This window comes from Ziziphus jujuba, chromosome 9, assembly GCF_031755915.1.
Source record: "Ziziphus jujuba cultivar Dongzao chromosome 9, ASM3175591v1".
NCBI lineage: Eukaryota > Viridiplantae > Streptophyta > Magnoliopsida > Rosales > Rhamnaceae > Ziziphus > Ziziphus jujuba.
In genome coordinates, this window is record NC_083387.1 from 26,706,226 (window position 1) to 26,724,179 (window position 17,954).

General features: G+C 33.6%; 2 protein-coding genes across 2 annotated transcripts; one reads left to right on the top strand and one right to left on the bottom strand.

The window, feature by feature from the left end:
* The first annotated feature begins 1,621 nt into the window (after positions 1-1,621).
* On the top strand, positions 1,622-4,222 carry LOC107427726 (putative disease resistance RPP13-like protein 1). The gene has a single exon (XM_025077523.3). The coding sequence runs from the start codon at positions 1,622-1,624 to the stop codon at positions 4,220-4,222; it is 2,601 nt and encodes an 866-aa protein (XP_024933291.3).
* Positions 4,223-10,435: 6,213 nt separating this feature from the next.
* Positions 10,436-14,603, bottom strand: LOC107427724 (putative disease resistance RPP13-like protein 1). Its single transcript, XM_016038100.4, has 2 exons — positions 11,368-14,603; positions 10,436-10,808 (listed from the first exon to the last, which is right to left on the bottom strand). The coding sequence occupies exon 1, from the start codon at positions 14,524-14,526 to the stop codon at positions 11,566-11,568; it is 2,961 nt and encodes a 986-aa protein (XP_015893586.3). The 5' UTR covers positions 14,527-14,603; the 3' UTR covers positions 10,436-10,808; positions 11,368-11,565.
* Positions 14,604-17,954: the final 3,351 nt, after the last annotated feature.

Consider the following 17,954-nt stretch of genomic DNA (forward strand, 5'->3'; position numbering starts at 1 on the left):
ACCACTTCTTTGTGGGCGCCAAGTAAAAGAAAAAAAATGTTAAAAAAAAAATACTCGCATTGGAATTTCCAAAAGGAAACAACTCAAACATTAGTTTCCCAAATAGAATTCTCAATCTCATTTAATTCCCTAAAAAAAATATCAACGCATAACTCAAAAAGATAAATAAATAAATAAATAAAGACAACAATTTCTCTTTTATTTTCCATTTTTCTTTATTAATTAAGCTCCATTTGATAAAGCCCAAGCATTGAATTTCAATCAAAATATCTTTCTATCAAAGTTTGAAAAATATGACAAAACACGTATAATTCAACTAAGCACATAATTTCAATTATCCTTATAATTTCCAATTATTCCATGCACACTTGCTCGAAACTAGAAAGCAAGAAGATACTACATGCTTCAAATATATAAAACAATATATATAACTTAACCAAGACGTCTATTATAAGCCCCAATACTTCTCATCAATGACAAGTTTACAAATCTAAATTATAAAATTTAGTAAGCATGGAATTTCAGTACGGTGACATTTATAAGGACAAACAACATTTGGATAAAATATAAAATATATACTATTTTCACAATCACGCCTGATATAAATCTATAATCAATCACTTGAATAAAATAATCACACAAAATACATACGCATTGATTATAAAAATTTCATCTTAAGATTGTTAGGAAAATTAAGTGTGTATTAACTATATATCATATCAAATATTATAAAAACATAAAATGATTAAATTTTATTCAAATAACTTATAAAATAAAAATAATAATCATATTTAATAAATAAATAGAGTTTATAAAAAAAATTAGTATTAGATCGAAGTTAAAATTGAACTCTATATCCTTAATATGGATTTGAGCATGGATTTTAGTATGTAATTCTCCTTCCTAAAGGTCTTTTCTGCTTTATGCAATGTACTGTACATAAAAAAAATAATAATAAAGCCATGAAAATAACTTCACCTTCATTATTTAAAAATAATAATGGATTAATTACAAAAAAATAATACTGATGTATTTTTAATGTAAGTCATTACAAAAACCAAAAATAAACTTTGCTCGTCTAAAATTTGTAATTAAAAAAAAAAAAAAAAACAGATTAATTGATTGGCAACAAAATATACGCTGTAAAAAATATATCCTTAGCGGCTTCTTTTTCTTCCTTTGAATATTCAAATGAACTTTGCCAAAAAAAAAAAAAATAAAAAATAAAAACATTCGAATGAACTTCGCGAAGTTCATGATCCCCAGTTAAATAAATGCGAAAAAAAAAAAAAGAAGAAGTGAGGAAACTTCGTGGAAATATAGTGGGCAAAATTCAAGCAATTGGGTTGGGGAGTTAGAGAGAGAGAGAGAGAGAGAGAGAGAGAGAGAGAGAGAAACCCTTGAGAAATCGAAAATCTGCGATTTGGTGGTGGTGGCGGTGAGTGTTTTGGTGGTTTGGAGGGTGGTTTTGCGGGAATAAAATCGAATTTGGAATCTGAAGTGAAAAGAGAGAGAGAGAATGGAACAATGGATACTGTCAACTTCCCTGGAGGCGGTAACGGAGAAGCTGTTTTCAGGAGATGTCATGGAGTGGATGGGGGGGAGAAAAGGAGGGGCGAACATGGAGGAAATGAGCAAGAATTTGAAGTTTTACTTGCTGGCGGCTAAGAGCTTGTACTATGATGCTGAAGAGAAGCACATCACCAGCTCCGACGGGAAGGCTTTTGTTGCTGAGCTGCAGGAGCTTCTGTACGACGGAGAGGACGCCCTGGAGACGATCGATATTCATGGCATCCAATCCAAACAGAGAAAGGAACATGGCAGCAGCGCGACTCAGGTATTCAACTACTTGTCCGAACTCGTCTCTCCTTTCGGTAAAAAGATAGAACCTGAGCTTGTCAAGACCATTAATTGTTTGGAATGTATTCTCAAACTCAAGAACATGTTTGGTTTGAAAGAAGGTGCTGAAACTATTAGACCTCTCCGGAGGTTACCCTCAACCTCTTTTGTTGAGGAATCTAAGCTTTATGGCAGAGATTCTGATATTGAGGCCATTGTTGGCTGGTTGCTCTCTGATGCTGATGATGCTGATGCCTGTGGCACTAATAAGTTTGCACTCATAGTGGGTCCTGATGGGATTGGCAAGTCTGCTCTTGCTCAATTCGTCTTTTCTGATGATCGAATTAACGCCCACTTTGACCTTCTGCTCTGGGTTCCTGTGTTGGATGACTTTGATGCTCTGAGAATGACTAGAACACTTTTGGAGGGCCTCACTTGCCAACCCCCCTGTTATCCGCTGGAGGAGGAGGATGCATCCCGACTTCAAGCTAGATTGAAGGATGCTTTGGCCGGCAAGAATTTCCTACTTGTTCTGGATTCTAATTGCCACCGCAATCCCTTTGATCACCATGCCTTGGGGATTCTTTCTGAGTTTGGAGGTAGTCGGTGTAAGATCATTATGACCACTTCAACATGTCCTGAACCTGTGCTGATGCCTACCTTTTCAATTATTCACCACCTCAACCCCATCTCTTGTGATGAAGATTGCTGGAAGCTATTTGTCGAACACATCTTTCATGGCGTTGCCACATCCTCACATTTTCCTCAATACCTGGAATTAGTTGGCAAAAGGCTTGTTAGCAAATGCCAAGGCAATCCCTTCGCCATCAAATTGATGGGCTGCATTTTGCGGCTTGAACACAATCCTGAGGAATGGGACAGGATTCTAAGCAGCCCAATATGGAAGCGGTCTGAAAGGGAGAGTGATATTCTTCCTGCTTTATGGTTCAGCTACCTTTCCCTTCCTCAACATCTCAAGCGATGCTTTACTCACTGCTCAATATATCACTGTGGTTATGAATTCCAGATGCAAGACTTAATCTCCTTGTGGATGGCAGAAGGGCTTCTGGAACCTCAAAATGGGAAGACCATCGAAGAAGTCGGGGAAGAGTACTTCCACGATCTGAAATCGAGGTCCTTGATCCATCAATCAAGACAAAACAAATCCTATTTTACCATGCACTACCTTGTGAACAATTTGGCTACATCACTGTCAGGACAGTTCTGTTTGAGGCTGGAGAACAACAGCTCCTTCACCCCTGTGCGCAAGACTCGTCATTTGTCTTATAAGAGACGAGAGATTCAGGATGTCAAGAAATTTGAGGCTTTGTCTGAAAGCAAGCGCCTGCGCACATTCCTGCCTTTGGGACCCATGGAGGACAACAAAACATTCAAATGGGACCGCTCGGCACTGCACAGGTTGTTCCAAATTCTGACATACTTGAGAGTGCTTTCTCTGTCCATGTATCCTATCACCGAGTTGCCTGATTCCATTGGCATGATGAAGCATCTAAGATACTTGGACTTGTCTTATACACAACTCCAAGCGATACCCGATGTGGTTTGCAGCTGTGTTCACCTACAGACACTATTATTGGTGTGCTGCTCAGCCCTTGCTCGACTGCCCTCCCTTATGAAATACCTAACCAAGTTACGCCGTCTCGACACTACAGGCACACCTCTAGTGGAGATGCCACCGCACATGTCCTATTTGAAAGACCTGCAGACATTAACCGACTTTGTTCTGGGCAAGACCAGTGGGTCTGGCATCAAGGAGCTTCAACATCTTCAATTGTGTGGAAGACTTTGTATTTCTGCACTTCAAAATGTTATTGTTGGGGATATTTTGGAGGCCAATTTAGAGGGTAAATTGCAGCTAACTGATATGTGTTTCAAATGGGCTGGTCATGCTGATGATTCGCAGCTGGAACTTCAAGTACTTGACAACCTCCGACCTCCCAGAAAGGTGAAGAAAGTATCTGTATGCTCTTATGGAGGTGCCAGATACCCAGATTGGTTTGGAAATTCTTTGTTTTCCTATTTAGTTTGCATTTGTTTAAGCTGCGCTGAAAACTGTTGGCAATTGCCTTCACTTGGCCAGTTACCTTCTCTCGTAGAGCTTTATATTGAAGAGTTTGGTGCGTTGGTAGTAATAAGCGGAGAGTTTTATGGTTTGGTGACAAATCCATTTCCTTGCCTGGAAATTTTACATTTTAAAAACATGCCAGAATGGCAAGCATGGTTTCTCCCGGGATGTGCAGCTTTCCCTCGTCTTAGAGATCTTTCCATAATAAATTGTCCAAAACTAACCGGCAGTATACCTAATACAAAAGGAACTCCCCGAATTGAGGGATGCCCTGCATTAGAGATTTTATGGGACTAAATATCAGCTCGCATATGTATCCTGAGATTTCTGCTGACTGGCTACTTCGCACTTCCCACCACTCTGATGCCTCACTGTGTTCTATTTTCCGAACCTCCTCATTCCCCGAGAATTTGGTGGCCAAAAGAAGGCCTCTTACTTTTCGTTCAGAACTGGAGTTTTAGATGGATGTTTGTACCATACCTACAGTGCCCGAGAGTGGAAGAGGAAGACATGCTCATGATCCATCAATTCCTTTTAGATGGATGTTTGTACCATACCTACAGTGCCCGAGAGTGGAAGAGGAAGACATGCTCATGATCGGTCAATTCCATTATTTATAGGTCGACAAATTGAGGTGCTGAGATTGGCCATATGATGTTTTGTCCTCTCTAATTTTCGTCAGTTTGTTCTCTTTTCCACTATTTATAGTTTCCTTTCTCTTTTGGTTTGGCATATAGTCTTCGAAGTTTAAATTTTGTAATGACAGATTAGAACATAGAATTGCTTAACTCTTGTTAATAATTTTATTGTTCATCCTTCCTTTTCTGAATGTCTGTATGTTTCTTTTTTACTTTCACGTTTATTGTTATCCTTTTATTTACTTTTTTTTTTTTTTTTTTTTTTTTTTTTGGGGCTGTTTTTGTGTTATTCAGTATAGGCAGCATATACTGTGCAGTGTTTGCCTTTTCCTCCTGAAGTATTCATATTACCTGCCTAATTGCATATACATGCTTGTTGTCTCTTCTCTCTGGTATGAATCCGTACTTTCCAGTTTAGAAGTTTCTAAATATGAAACATCACATGTTTTTTTGAAGTAAAAGGATCATATTGTATGTAATCCATTGTTTCTGGAGTTTGGTTCATATATTTGGATCTTGATCTTGGGCTCAACACCAAGTCTCCCTCGCTCTCTCCAGATTCTCTTATGTCAGTTGATAAATAGACCTTGATCAACTGCAAGATCAACACTGCTTCATTGCTTCGTATGGGTGTGATATTAGAGAAAAGACAGAGTAGTGTATCTCTTTAGGTATGGTGAGTGTAAGAAAAAGAGGATAAGAAAATGCAGATGGAAGAAAGGCAATGACTACTGAGGTAGACTAGGATTGTTCAGGGGAATGCTTTTGCCGGTCGTGTGTGAGAAGTTTAGAACGGGTGTGGAGTGAGTGATTTAACCCTGTATCTTATTGTTGGCCAATCCAACCTTTACTCATTTGGTGGCCAAAAGAATGGCCTCTTGCTTTTCTTTCTTAATTGGAGTTTTAGATGGATGTCACCTGAGAGTGGAAAAGGAAGACGTGCTCATGACCAGTCAATTCCATTTTTTACAGGTTGGACAAATTCATGAGCTGAGATTGTGCATATGCGTCTTTTATCCTTTCCAATTTTCCTTTGTTTTGTTTCTCTTTTGCACCATTTTTAGTTTCCTAATGTCTTTTGGTTTGACATATAGCCTTCAAAGTTTTAATTAACGACAGAGTAGAACATAAAATTGCTTACCTCTTGTTAATAATTTTATTGTTCGTTATTCCTTTTCTGAATGTCTCTCTGTATGTCTCTTTTTTCTTTTCCTGTTATTGTTATTTTTTAAATTTTATTATTATTATTATTATTATTTTATTTTATTCAGTATAGACAGCATATGCTGCGCAATGTTTGCCTTTTCCTCTTAAAGTATTCATATTACCTGCCGAATTGCATATACGTGATTGTTGTCTCTTCTCTCTGGCATGAACCCATAAATTTCAGTTTAGAAGATTCTAAAGTTGGAATTTCACATGTTTTTTGAAGTGAAAGGATCATATTTTATGTAATCCACTGTTTCTGGGGTTTGGTTCATATTTTCGGATCAAGATCTTGGGCTCAATACCTAGTCTACCTCGCTCTCTGCAGATTGTCTATGCCAGCTGATAAATAGACCCTGATCAACTGCAAGATCAACACTGCTCCATTGCTCCGTATGGTTGCAATAAGAGAGAAAACACATAGTACTATACCTCCTTAGATAGAGTTCCTAGGAACACATAGTACTATACCTCCTTAGATAGAGTTCCTAGGTGAGTCTGAGGAAAAGAGAGTAAGAAAATGTTGGTGGAAGAGGGGTAATGAGGTTGTTAGGATTGTTAAGAGTGAATGTCTTTGCCTGTCGTGTTCGAAAGGTTCAGAACAGATGTGGAGTGAGTGGTTTAACCTCGTATTCTATTGTTAGCCAATCCAACTTTTGACTCATAGATCTTGAAAATGTACTTATTAACCAAGAAGCAATAGCTTAACTGTTATTTGAGAGCAAAAATACTTCTCGTTTGTGCACGATCTGTAATCCAGATCATAGGTTCAGTCTTGAGAGCAGAATTGCCGGGGAGAATCTCATGCGTTGCTGTACAAATAAATAATATATCTCCTCGGTGGTTTCTAGGTAATAATTGATCTTGATTACTCCATGATGTGGTGCTTTCATGGAATCTCCGTCTCTTTGATATTATGCTGCCTCCCAGCTTTTCAAGGAGGCGTATTCAGAAATGGCATTGAGAGCCTTTCTCACTACTTTCCCGGATGAGAACCAGGTTTTTGTGTGGCCAAAACAACATTGTATTTTTCTCCCTTCCTTTCTAGGTAGCTTGGATGAGCTGTCCCCTCTCTATTCCTTGCTGCCTCATGAAACCAGCACCTTTTTATTTTTATTTATTTATTTATTTTTTTGGGTAAACCTCTTGAAATCAAAGCTTTACAAATTATTTTGACTGTCTTGGATCAAACCTCAAATGTTGTGTGGTTTCTGGTTTCACTCTGCAGCAGGATGGAATATGCATCATCAATTCCCATATTTTCTTTTTCTTAAATTTTGTATGTGGATCAACTTTCACATCAAGTTTCATCTCTGCTCCCGCATAACGGACACAATGCATCAAATAAAATTTTCCTTCTTATTTTGAAGACACAACTTCCACAACAAATTCCACCATTCCAAATGACATTGATTCCTCGATTCTGCCAATAAACTTCCTCCTCCTTGTTGAGGATGAGTCAACCTAGCAGCCTTGTAACTATTCTTCACTGTATGCACACCATTAACACTAGCCATTACATCAAATGACAATACACCATTAACACTAGTCATTAGATCAAGTGACGAATGAATGGATGGCTAGCATTAAAAACAAAAAACAAGCACAACGAAAAACAAACAGATGAACTAATCCTAATCTACAAAAGAACTAAAATGCCTTGGAATAGAAATTTGCAAAATTAAAAATTAAGCTGTCGCCCACATTTTTTGTTTTTGATTTTTTTTTTCTACCTATAATTGTGATTAATTTGCTCATCTCAAATATTTATATTGTTAGTTAGAATTTGTTAAACATCTCAAATGATTATAAATTGGAAAGAAAAGAAAAAGTTTAAACAAAAAAAAAAGAAAAAAGAAAAAAAAGGGATACAATTTCAAATGGTTTTCATTTTATATATATTTTTATATATATATATATATATTTTGCTTTTAACATATTATGCTTGTATTGATGAAAATGTTTGACTATCGTTAACTAACATTAACAAATATTTAAAATAAGTAGTTTACACACAACTAAGTAGAAGAAAATCAAAAATAAAAAACAAAAAAGGGGTTACCAAACACCTCACATGATGGTTTTTTTATTTTTTCTATTTAATATGTGCAGTTTGATTACATTAATATCAGTTTGAGCTTTCAATTTTTTTTTTAAGTTGATCTAATAGTATTATATTGAAAACTTATGAAATTTAATACTTTATATTTAATTTTAGAAAGGGATGTTCTTTTTACACGTTTTTTTTTTTTTTCCTCCCATTGTATTTTATATAAATTTTCAAAAATGCCCTTTTTGCTGAAGACAAAATGTTTAATTTTATAATACAAAAATGTTTGATAACTCCAATTGAACAATATTAAAATGTTTAGTACGTATCAACCAAATAACATAAATATGTTTATAATAAGAAATGAACATATTTTTACATTTAAAAAATAAATTTTTTTTTTGGTAGAAATATAAAACTTTAATTAATTCATATGTAATATAATTAGTCATATATTTTGGAGTTATTGTCTTTGTTATTCATAAACATGTCTAGTTGCATTTCGGCCTTTGATTTTTCTTCTCTTTTTTTTTTCTTTTTTTTTTTTTGGTGGCATTTTGCTTTCAAAACTTTAATTTTTTGGTGCATTTAGTTGTTAAACAATTTTTTAGTCCAATATTTAATAGTTTTAAGACACGCAGTATAATTTCTGTAGCAAATAAACAATTAAATTATAATATCAGACAATCCCACAAAACTGTTGCACGTTATATCAAGTACACTATTTTAAAACTACTAAAAGAAAAACAAAAAATAGTTTTTTTTTCCTTTTTTTTTTTCTGTTTTTTTTTGTTTTTTTGTTTGAATAAAGAAGGAGTGCTATAAATTAGTAATGTGAAGTACAACAGTCAACCTGAATAATATTGTTAAGCCACCGTGGGCCAATTTCAAGCCAGGTTGTCAAACCATTCAATGTAGTAGCATAATTCGCAATAGTATGAGCTACAGTATTAGTTTCTCTAGGATTAGCAGAACGGACCAGAGAGAGAGACATTATTGGACAGCAACATTTTAATATTGTCAACTAAATAACAGAAAGGACCCAACTATTGCCCAATACTTCGCTCGTTCACTAAAAGGACGGCTCTGAGGCAATCACTAACAATTTCCCAGCAGGTAAAACCTGCTTCCAAACAGAAATGGATTGCTTCATAGATTGCAAGAAGCTCTGCATAGAGTGCCGTCCATGAACCTGTGCAAGGTTTAGCCAGAGCTCCCATAAGTTCACCCGCTGCATTCGGAACAACAATTCCCATGCAAGGTGGCGTTCCTGTTTTTCCATAAACACCAACAAGTCCATGCAAAAACCTCACATTGACAGGTAGACAAAAGATCAAAAACAGAGTAGCATAAACCAGCAAAAGAATCATACAGTTTCCCTCTAAGCTGTGCATAGAAATCAAAATTCTTCCATAAAACAACATGCCTTGGCAATGCATGCAAAGCCGTTTTCTGCAGTAGTTTCACAGGTGAAACAGGTACTATTATCAGCTACATGTCTTGAGGTTAATGAATTGAAACATGGAATTGCATCATGGCAAGCACGCCAAAGAAACACCTTCACGTTATTGGGCACTTCCAGTTTCCACAGAGCACGCCACCATGACAAAGATTGTACAGTACTTGGAGGACCAAAATGCACCAAACTGAAGTTTTAAGATCAAAGTGCCAAATAAAAAATTTTAAGAGCCAAAGTGTAATTATGGGTATAATTCAGTGATTAACAAAGCTAATAACCCTATATTTTACGTAATTGTTTTAAAAATAATTATTTTTGATTAAGGATAATTAAATATTTTCTGAGGTTCCAACCTCAATCATATTTTCTTGTAACTTTTTTTAATATTCTCCATCAAATATAATTATATTTAAAACAATTTAATGAAGTTTATGAATATATTCTACTCTAATAGATTAAAGAATTTTGTTTTTGTCATGAAAAGATAACTCATTTTGTAATGTAAAAAACATGATTAGTTCTAGTTAGTTTGAACATATTTAATTTATATATATATATATATAGAATGTATGAATATTATTTTGCTGGAGTTTACCAAATGATTTGGTATTGTGAAAATAAATATTTTTTTGGAAAATGCAGAAAGGCACTTTTGAAAATTTATGCAAAATGCAATAGATGGATAAAAACATCGTGTACACAAAAAAAAAAAAAAAAAAAAAGGACTTGCTGCTAGTTAGTTAAACTTAACATCTAAATTAAATCAAAACCTTTTCTTGCTAAAATAATTAACTACAAACTTGAGGGGAAAAACCAAAAAAAGAAAAAAGAGAAAAAAAAGAAAGAAAATAGATTGAAATGGGTTTTAATTTAGTGCATATATATATATATATATATATTTTTTTTTTTTTTCCCTTTAATTGTCGTACAGATTCTAAATTACCACTATCTAACACTAACAAACATTTAAAGGAACCACATTAACATATAATTAAGTAGAAAAAACCAAAAATAATTAGTTAGCCAAACTACCTTAAAGAAAATATGGTTAACGGACTCGTGTCATGCCCACTTGGTAAGTACACTCAATGATCGTTAACAGAAACAGAGTCAAAAACTATATTGTTTCATCAATTAAAATCAATTAACACAATACGGTCATAATATTCCAGTAAGATTCATATCATATAGAACTCATGCACAAGTAATCCAAACCTAGGTGGAAGATGCTACATTACATAATATCTTCTCATTGACGTTTCAATATGTGACTTCCTCAATAGAGTAAGAAGTTCACTTGTGATGCTACAACCATCCAAAATAAATCCACCCCAAACCAAAAAAAAGTAGAGAACAGTAACACAAAATGAATTCGTTATCCCACTGATGTTGATTCCATCGACGATAGACCAGAGCCATTATACTGAATAAGCAGTAACCATGCCGATTCCCTCCACAATGGACCAGAGCCATTACACCAAATAAGCAGTAAAAGCTACGAACCTCATCCTCCAGTGCAGTAATCGCATGCTGGAATAACAAGAATGAAGTTGTGGAAGTGAGCAAGCAGTTTGAAGCAACTGAAGAGTCTTAGGAAGGCATTAGAGATCTCAGAATATTGAAATGGTATGCAAACACAAATTGCTCGAGCTGAATTTGAAATTAAACAAACACAAAGAAAATTAAAAAATTAAAATTAATTTTTCATATCGGCACAAGAGATGATTGGTAATGTTCAAAATATAAAGCTTATTATGATTTTAATTCAAGTCGAAGTTTCCTTCCAACCTTATTTCCTTAGCGGAGAGAACCGCAAAATTGAACCATATTTGCAAGTCAAAAAGAGTGATGAGAAAGATAAGTTAATAGAATAATTCCAAGAACAGACCATGAAAGAATTTGTCATATGTCTTTTTTTAATAGCAGAAATGGATGGCAGCCCAATAGTGACGCTGGGACTAGGGAGTTAAACCAACAACAGCTAAAAGGTTACCACTCCCTGCTAAAACAAATAACATAAGAATTGAAAAACTAGAGCAAGTATAACACACGCTACTGCAAAAAATAAATAAATAAATAAATAAAGTACCTGAAGAAAATAAGAGAGCAGGTAAATATCCACACGTTCAGCGTCTCATTTCCCATTGGAGAGTACCCGAGGTTTTTGACAAATATTGGGTCCATTTTCTGCCTTGCCTCTCTGACACTGCTGATCTCCCAAAAGACATCCAACCATACTCAGATAAGAAAGAGGATCTAGTAGCTTTTCTTCTGGCAAGCACACGTGCTAATTACAGCAAGAAATGCACAATTTTTCAAGCGACCTGAGACCTTGGAAGCCATTTCCATTTGGGGCTCTAAGATTTTGGCAATAGAAAATGGCAAGTGAATGTAAATTTGAAGGCCATTTCCCTTCCGGTAATGTCTCCAGCTTCCTGCAGTAATATATTTCCATTGTCCGAAGCAACGGATATGCAGTGCACATCTGCACAGCCTGTGGCAGAAGAGTTACAATTTGTTGACATCCCGAGATATGAAGCAATCTCAAGGATGCAAGACAATAAGGTAAGCTCCCATACAGCTTCGGGCAATCCACCAAATAAAGCTCCTCAAGACAAGGAAAACCTCCATCTTCTTTATCACTAACCAGAAACCATTCCTGCCACTCTGGCATACTATGGATGCGTAAAATTTCAAGGGACCTAAATGGCTTAATTGTGGAGGAATCATTATAATAGAACTCTGGACCTATACTCATCACTGAATCAAAACCAATAATTTCTAGATTTCTAAGAGATGGTAGCTGTCCAAGAGGGGGCAAGAAATAGCAATTTTTACAATCTCTTAATTGCACTGATACCATATTAGAATACGAACTATCTGCAATCCAATTTGGGAATCTCGTACCACCATAAAATTTGACAATGAGTTTCTTTAGGTTCTCATGTGGTTGTAGCCTGTCGAGCACTTCTCTCTCTTTTAAGGAGTCATCCGTGTCACCTCTCCATGTCAAACCAAGCTCACAAAGGTACTGTTTATCCTTCAAAGTAGCCTCAATAGCATTTCCAACGTCACCCACATTTTGAAGCCCTGAGATATAGAGTGCTCCATGAAGATGCTGAAGCTCTCTTAACTCTTGAATGCCTGAGCCACTGTATTTACCCACAATAAAATTACTCAGTGACTGCAAATTTCTCATTCTGCTCATTTGCAAAGGCATCTCTGCTAAACATGTGTTTTTAATGTCAAGATGGCGCAACTGATTTAGGGTTGCTATGCTGCTTGGCAACTGAGTAAGATTTCTACAATCTGACAGCAACAGTGTCTGCAATTCAGATAAACCGCAAATTGTGCTGGGTAGATCCATCAATAGAGTAGAAGATAAATCCAAGTATCTGAGATGCTTCAACTTCCAAACTGAATGGGGCAATTCCAAGATCGGACAAGAAGCTAAAGACAACAATCTCAAGTGAGGTAGCCTCGGCAATAGTTCATGCTGTACTAATCTGAGTGGCAATCCTGTATTTACACTTCTACATTGGGCTTCTGGGAAGGCATGCAAAACTTTAGCTTCAGATAAAGTCTTAAGTTTCTGGAAGCCAACGTTTCTTAGTTGCATCTTGCTAACAAGGGCAAGGGAGATATAGTCATCCAACTTGAAACAAAATTCCCTTGAGATAGATTTAGCTAAATCGTGCACAAAATCATGCAGGGTGATCTTAGATTGACCAGCTCTTGAATGCTGGAGCAATGACCTTGATAGTAGTTGGTTTAAGTAAATTTCTCCAACTCCTTCAATGCTATTACCCATTTGGCGTTGCAAAAGGTCCTGAGCCATCCACATAAAAATTAACTGTTTCTTATCAACTTCATAACCTTTGGGGAACACAGAACAGTAAGCAAAACATGGCTTAAGATAAGGAGGTAGGTAATGGTAGCTCAACCAAAGCGCCGGGAGACTGCTATTTTCCTGGTTGGACGACTCCCATATGTTATCGTTTAGGGCATTTTCCCATGTCTCCCGTTTAGAATGACGCCGCAGGAAACCAGCAAGTACTTTTACAGCTAAGGGCAAACCGTTGCACTTCTCGACAAATTTTGGAGCTAGTACATTTAGATCTAAGCTTGGAACAGACTCTACCTTATCAAAAGCATGTTTCACAAACAATTGCAAGCCATCTTCAGCTGATAAGGGTTTGAGGTCAAAACTTGGAACATTACCTATCATGGTGGCAATAACCTCATTCCTTGTCGTGAAAATTATCTTACTGCCCCGAGCTCCAGATTCAAAGCAACTCTTGAAGAAATCCCAATGAACATAATTTTTATCCCACACATCATCTTGGACAAAGAGGAGTTTTTTACCCACTAAAGATTCCTTCAACTTAAACTGAAGAAAATTGGCATCCTCAACATCGCATGGAATAGAAGTGACGGCCTCAAAAATAAGTTTTGCTAACCTCAAGAGATCAAATTCGTCGGCGATAGAAACCCATACTTTGAGGTCAAAATGTTTATTCACTTGCGCATTTTCGTAAATCATATGAGCGAGGGTTGTTTTCCCAATACCACCCATACCATGTATGGGAATCACCGGTAGTACGGTATGTGAATCGGATAGCAACAATTTGAGAATAGATTCTTTCTCATGATCTCTACCATAAACATCACAATCATCAATCATTAAATTTTTTGGAGGTTGGAATTCTATATCGACACCAGATTTTTCTATCAAATGTTTTGTGTCATAGGCAGCAGTTGCAGGTAACGATTTGGTTTGACTATCATCTTCTTCTTTAAATTCTTTGAGATCGAGCTCATTTTTTAACTCCAAGAGAGATTCTAATTTAGCAATGACCTCCAATATGCCTTGATTTACTTTTTCGACATTGAAAGGAGAGGGAGTTGACATGCAGTTGAGTACCTTATTTGCAATGAAATATTCTCCAGATTCGCGTGCCACTTTGCATCTGAGAGCTTCAGTTTCAATCTCATCCAACAGGTCTTGCGCATTGTAGATTACATCTTCAACCTCGCGAACCCACATATCGATAGCTGTATCTTTGATTTGTTTCTTCACCACATCATTCAGCAGTGTATTCAAGGACAACAGCATGGTCTTCAGCTTCTGAAGCTGCTCTTTCATCGCTTCCTTCTCCTGGATGAATTCTACCAACTCCACAGATTCCAACGTCCTCAAACATGACATCGGCATCGGCAGGATCGCGCTCGCCGCTGGGATTATCATCTTCACACAAAAACACACACACGAATTTTTTTCGTTTCGTCGCCGCTGATTTTCCAAACTAGAAACCAAATTCAACCTATTTCGTTTTATAGCCCTTCCTTTCGACGGTAGAACCGACCCTCTAGGTCCACGTATTTACAAATGCTGCCCTTTCAACACGCCAACATATATAAATATATATATATTTTTTTCAACATTATCCCTTTATATATATATATATATTATTTCCAAAAATTCAAAGTTCGAAAAATCACCAAAATTTTTATATTTTCAAAAATCAAAAAGGACATATTGGTTTCAAATGATATCGACTAAAATTTTAAAAATTTCAATGAAATTTTAAAATATCCTTTAATAATTTTAAAGCAAAAAATATACCTTAACATAATATATTTTAAGGTAAAAAATGAAATTTTAAAACGTCTTTTAATAATATTTTATTTTTATTTTATCTATAAATAATTTTTTTTTGTTTTTTTAAATTCTCTTTCAAATATTATATTATTGGCATGAAAATATGTACCGTATTAAATTTAAATAATATAAATGTAAATAGAAAATGTATTTGGTTTTTTATATTTGAAGAATCAAAAAATATATTCTAAAGTAAATTTCAAAGCTTTTTTTAAGGATCGATTCTTTAAAAAATGAAAATGAAACCAATGCTTTTAGTATTCAACGAAAAGAAAAAAATTATTAGCTATAGTTTAATTCAAAATAAAAGTGAAAAAGTAAAAAAATTAATTTAAATATTGAAAATTACAAATAAAAATTCCATTAAATGTGGGAATTTTACTAATATTAATGTTAAAATCATTTATTCTATATTTAGTAGAGATTATTTGAACATTGGATTGAATAAGCACCGTTTAAACCTTCAATTAAGAATAAAAAATAAAAATCTGACACTAAATAAAAAATTTACAATTTAGAGCCTAAATCCACATTCCCCCTTTCTCCAAGTTACAACGAATTGAAATTGGAGAAAAGTTCATTTAAATCTTTCATTTTTGTTCTAATTAAATTTAAATTTTATATTTTTTAAAATTATTATTTATACCTCATATTTTAGTTTTTATTAATTAATTTTAATAGTTAACAATCATAATTGCATTTTTACAGTATTATTCAATTATAAAATATTAATTTTTAACTAGAAAATTAGTTATAAAACCTAACAAATACATCTATTAATAGTTTTTCTAAAAATGGAAATTGGATATAATTAAAATGGTCTAAGTAAAATTTGTATTGAAATTTGATTAAAAAATATCATAAAAAACCTTTAAACTCATTTTATTTACCAAAAAAACCTTCCAAATCTAGGATGTAATTGAAAATTCACCACCCGTCGCCCTCCCTAGTCAAAAAATGTAGATACGTGATATAATTGTATTACTAAAAATAATAATTTTTAATTTAAAGTTGAAAATTTTTCAGTTTAGATATGAAATATGTGCCTTTAGCACCTTCGTTGAAGTTTCCTTTATTAATAGTCAATTTTAATCACATACCATGCAATTTTTATTTATTTATTTTTTTTTTGTGAAATACACATACCATGCAATTTAAGGAAAAAAAAAAAAGAAGAAGAAAATTTATCCCCTTTTTTTCGTTAACAAATTCGTACTAAAAGACATACCAAAAAAATAAAAGTATTACAGAAGTTTACAATTATTATTTTTTTAAATCATTTAGGATAATTTACTTTTTCGTTGTGAGTGGCATATAATTATATCAATTTATCAACTGTATTAAAATAACTTTTTCTTTGAAAAAAATAAAGGTAAAAAATAAAGTCATATAATTATGTTTCAGGTTTTTTTTTTTTTTTTTTTTTTTAACTTTTCAAACATATGACCACATTTTTTGACATAAAAAATTAAGATTGATAGGGACAATAAAGGAACTGGCTTTAAAAAAAAAAAAAAAAAAAAAAAGGGAGAGGATTTTAGCATTTTGCGCTTTGATGGTTAACTGGTTATTTTTATATTTATTATTTTGCGCTTTGGATGCTCCTTTCAAGAGGACCAGGATCCCTTACCAAGAGACTTGGCATGTGTTCGGGTTAAACTATGTTTTCTTAATTTTTAAATTTGTAAATTTCTATTCTACGAAGCATCAAAGTTCTTAGTAGATTACACTTTAGTTCATCTGTTTGTTTTTCTCTGTGCTTGTTTTTTGTTTTTAATCCTAGCCGTCAATACGTTTGTCATTTGAAATAATAGTCAATTTTAATCATGCAGCCTATTGATTCGTTGATGACACATCCTTTCTATCAGAGTTCAAATGTAAATATAAAATAACAAATTTATTGTGTATATATAGATAATATTGTTGTAAAAAAAAAAAATAGATAATATCATTTTGTATGTGATTAAATAAAAAAATAAAAAAATAAACTACTATAACAACGTTGAACATGTATGTGACTTTAGTTTCGATTAAATAAAAAGGTGTATTCATCATGTGAATGCCAATCAAATTAAATGTAAAGCTGGTTTGATCCTGATTGCCCCGAAAAAAATTAAATAAATAAAAAATGCTAGATTGATCCAGAACAATCAATTAACTAATAAAGCTGGTTTCAAGAGGCAACTAGATATGGTTCATGAATAGTATAGTCAATAACTCCAAATATAAGGATAACAATGTTACATATGAATTAATTAAAATTTTATATCACTACCGTAAAAAAATTTATTTTTTAAATGTAAAAATATTTTCAATTTTTATTATATACATATTTATATTATTTGGTTGATATATACTAATTTAGAATCTGTCAAATATTGTAGTATTATAAAAACTAAAATTTTGTCTTCAATAAAAATGGTATTTCTGAAAATTTATATAACAAATGGGAGGGGAAAAAAAGTGTAAAAAGAGCACTTCTTTTTAAAGCTAAATCTAAAGTGTTGATTTTATAAGTCTTCAATATAATATTATTGGATCAATCTAATAAGATATTGTATACTCCAATTGATATTGGATAGATGTAATCAAACTACATATATTAGATAGAAAAAATTTAAAAAAAAAAAAAAAAACTAACATGTTCTGTGTTTGGAATCTTTTTTTGTTTTTTATTTTTGATTCTTTTCTACTTAAATGTATATAAAATACTTCAAATGCCTTTTTTTTTTTTTTTTCGGTGAATACTTACTTCAAATGCTTATTAATATTAGTCAAGGATGGTCAAACATCTTCATCAATATTAATATGTGTATATATATATATATATTTTTTTTTTTTTTTGGGTTTTTAACCTCTTAATCTTCATCAATACAAGCATAAGAGGTTAAAAATCCCCCCCCCCTCCCCCCCCCAAAAAAAAAAAAAAACCATTTGAAATTATATCTTTTTTTCTGTTTAAAATCATTTTTTCCTTTAAATTTATAATTATTTGAGATGTTCAACAAATTTTA

What these genes read in the sequence shown, in the direction of transcription:
- LOC107427724 (XM_016038100.4), bottom strand. Translation starts at nt 14,526, where the DNA reads ATGATAATCCCAGCGGCGAGCGCGATCCTGCCGATGCCGATGTCATGT.
- LOC107427726 (XM_025077523.3), top strand. Translation starts at nt 1,622, where the DNA reads ATGGAGGAAATGAGCAAGAATTTGAAGTTTTACTTGCTGGCGGCTAAG.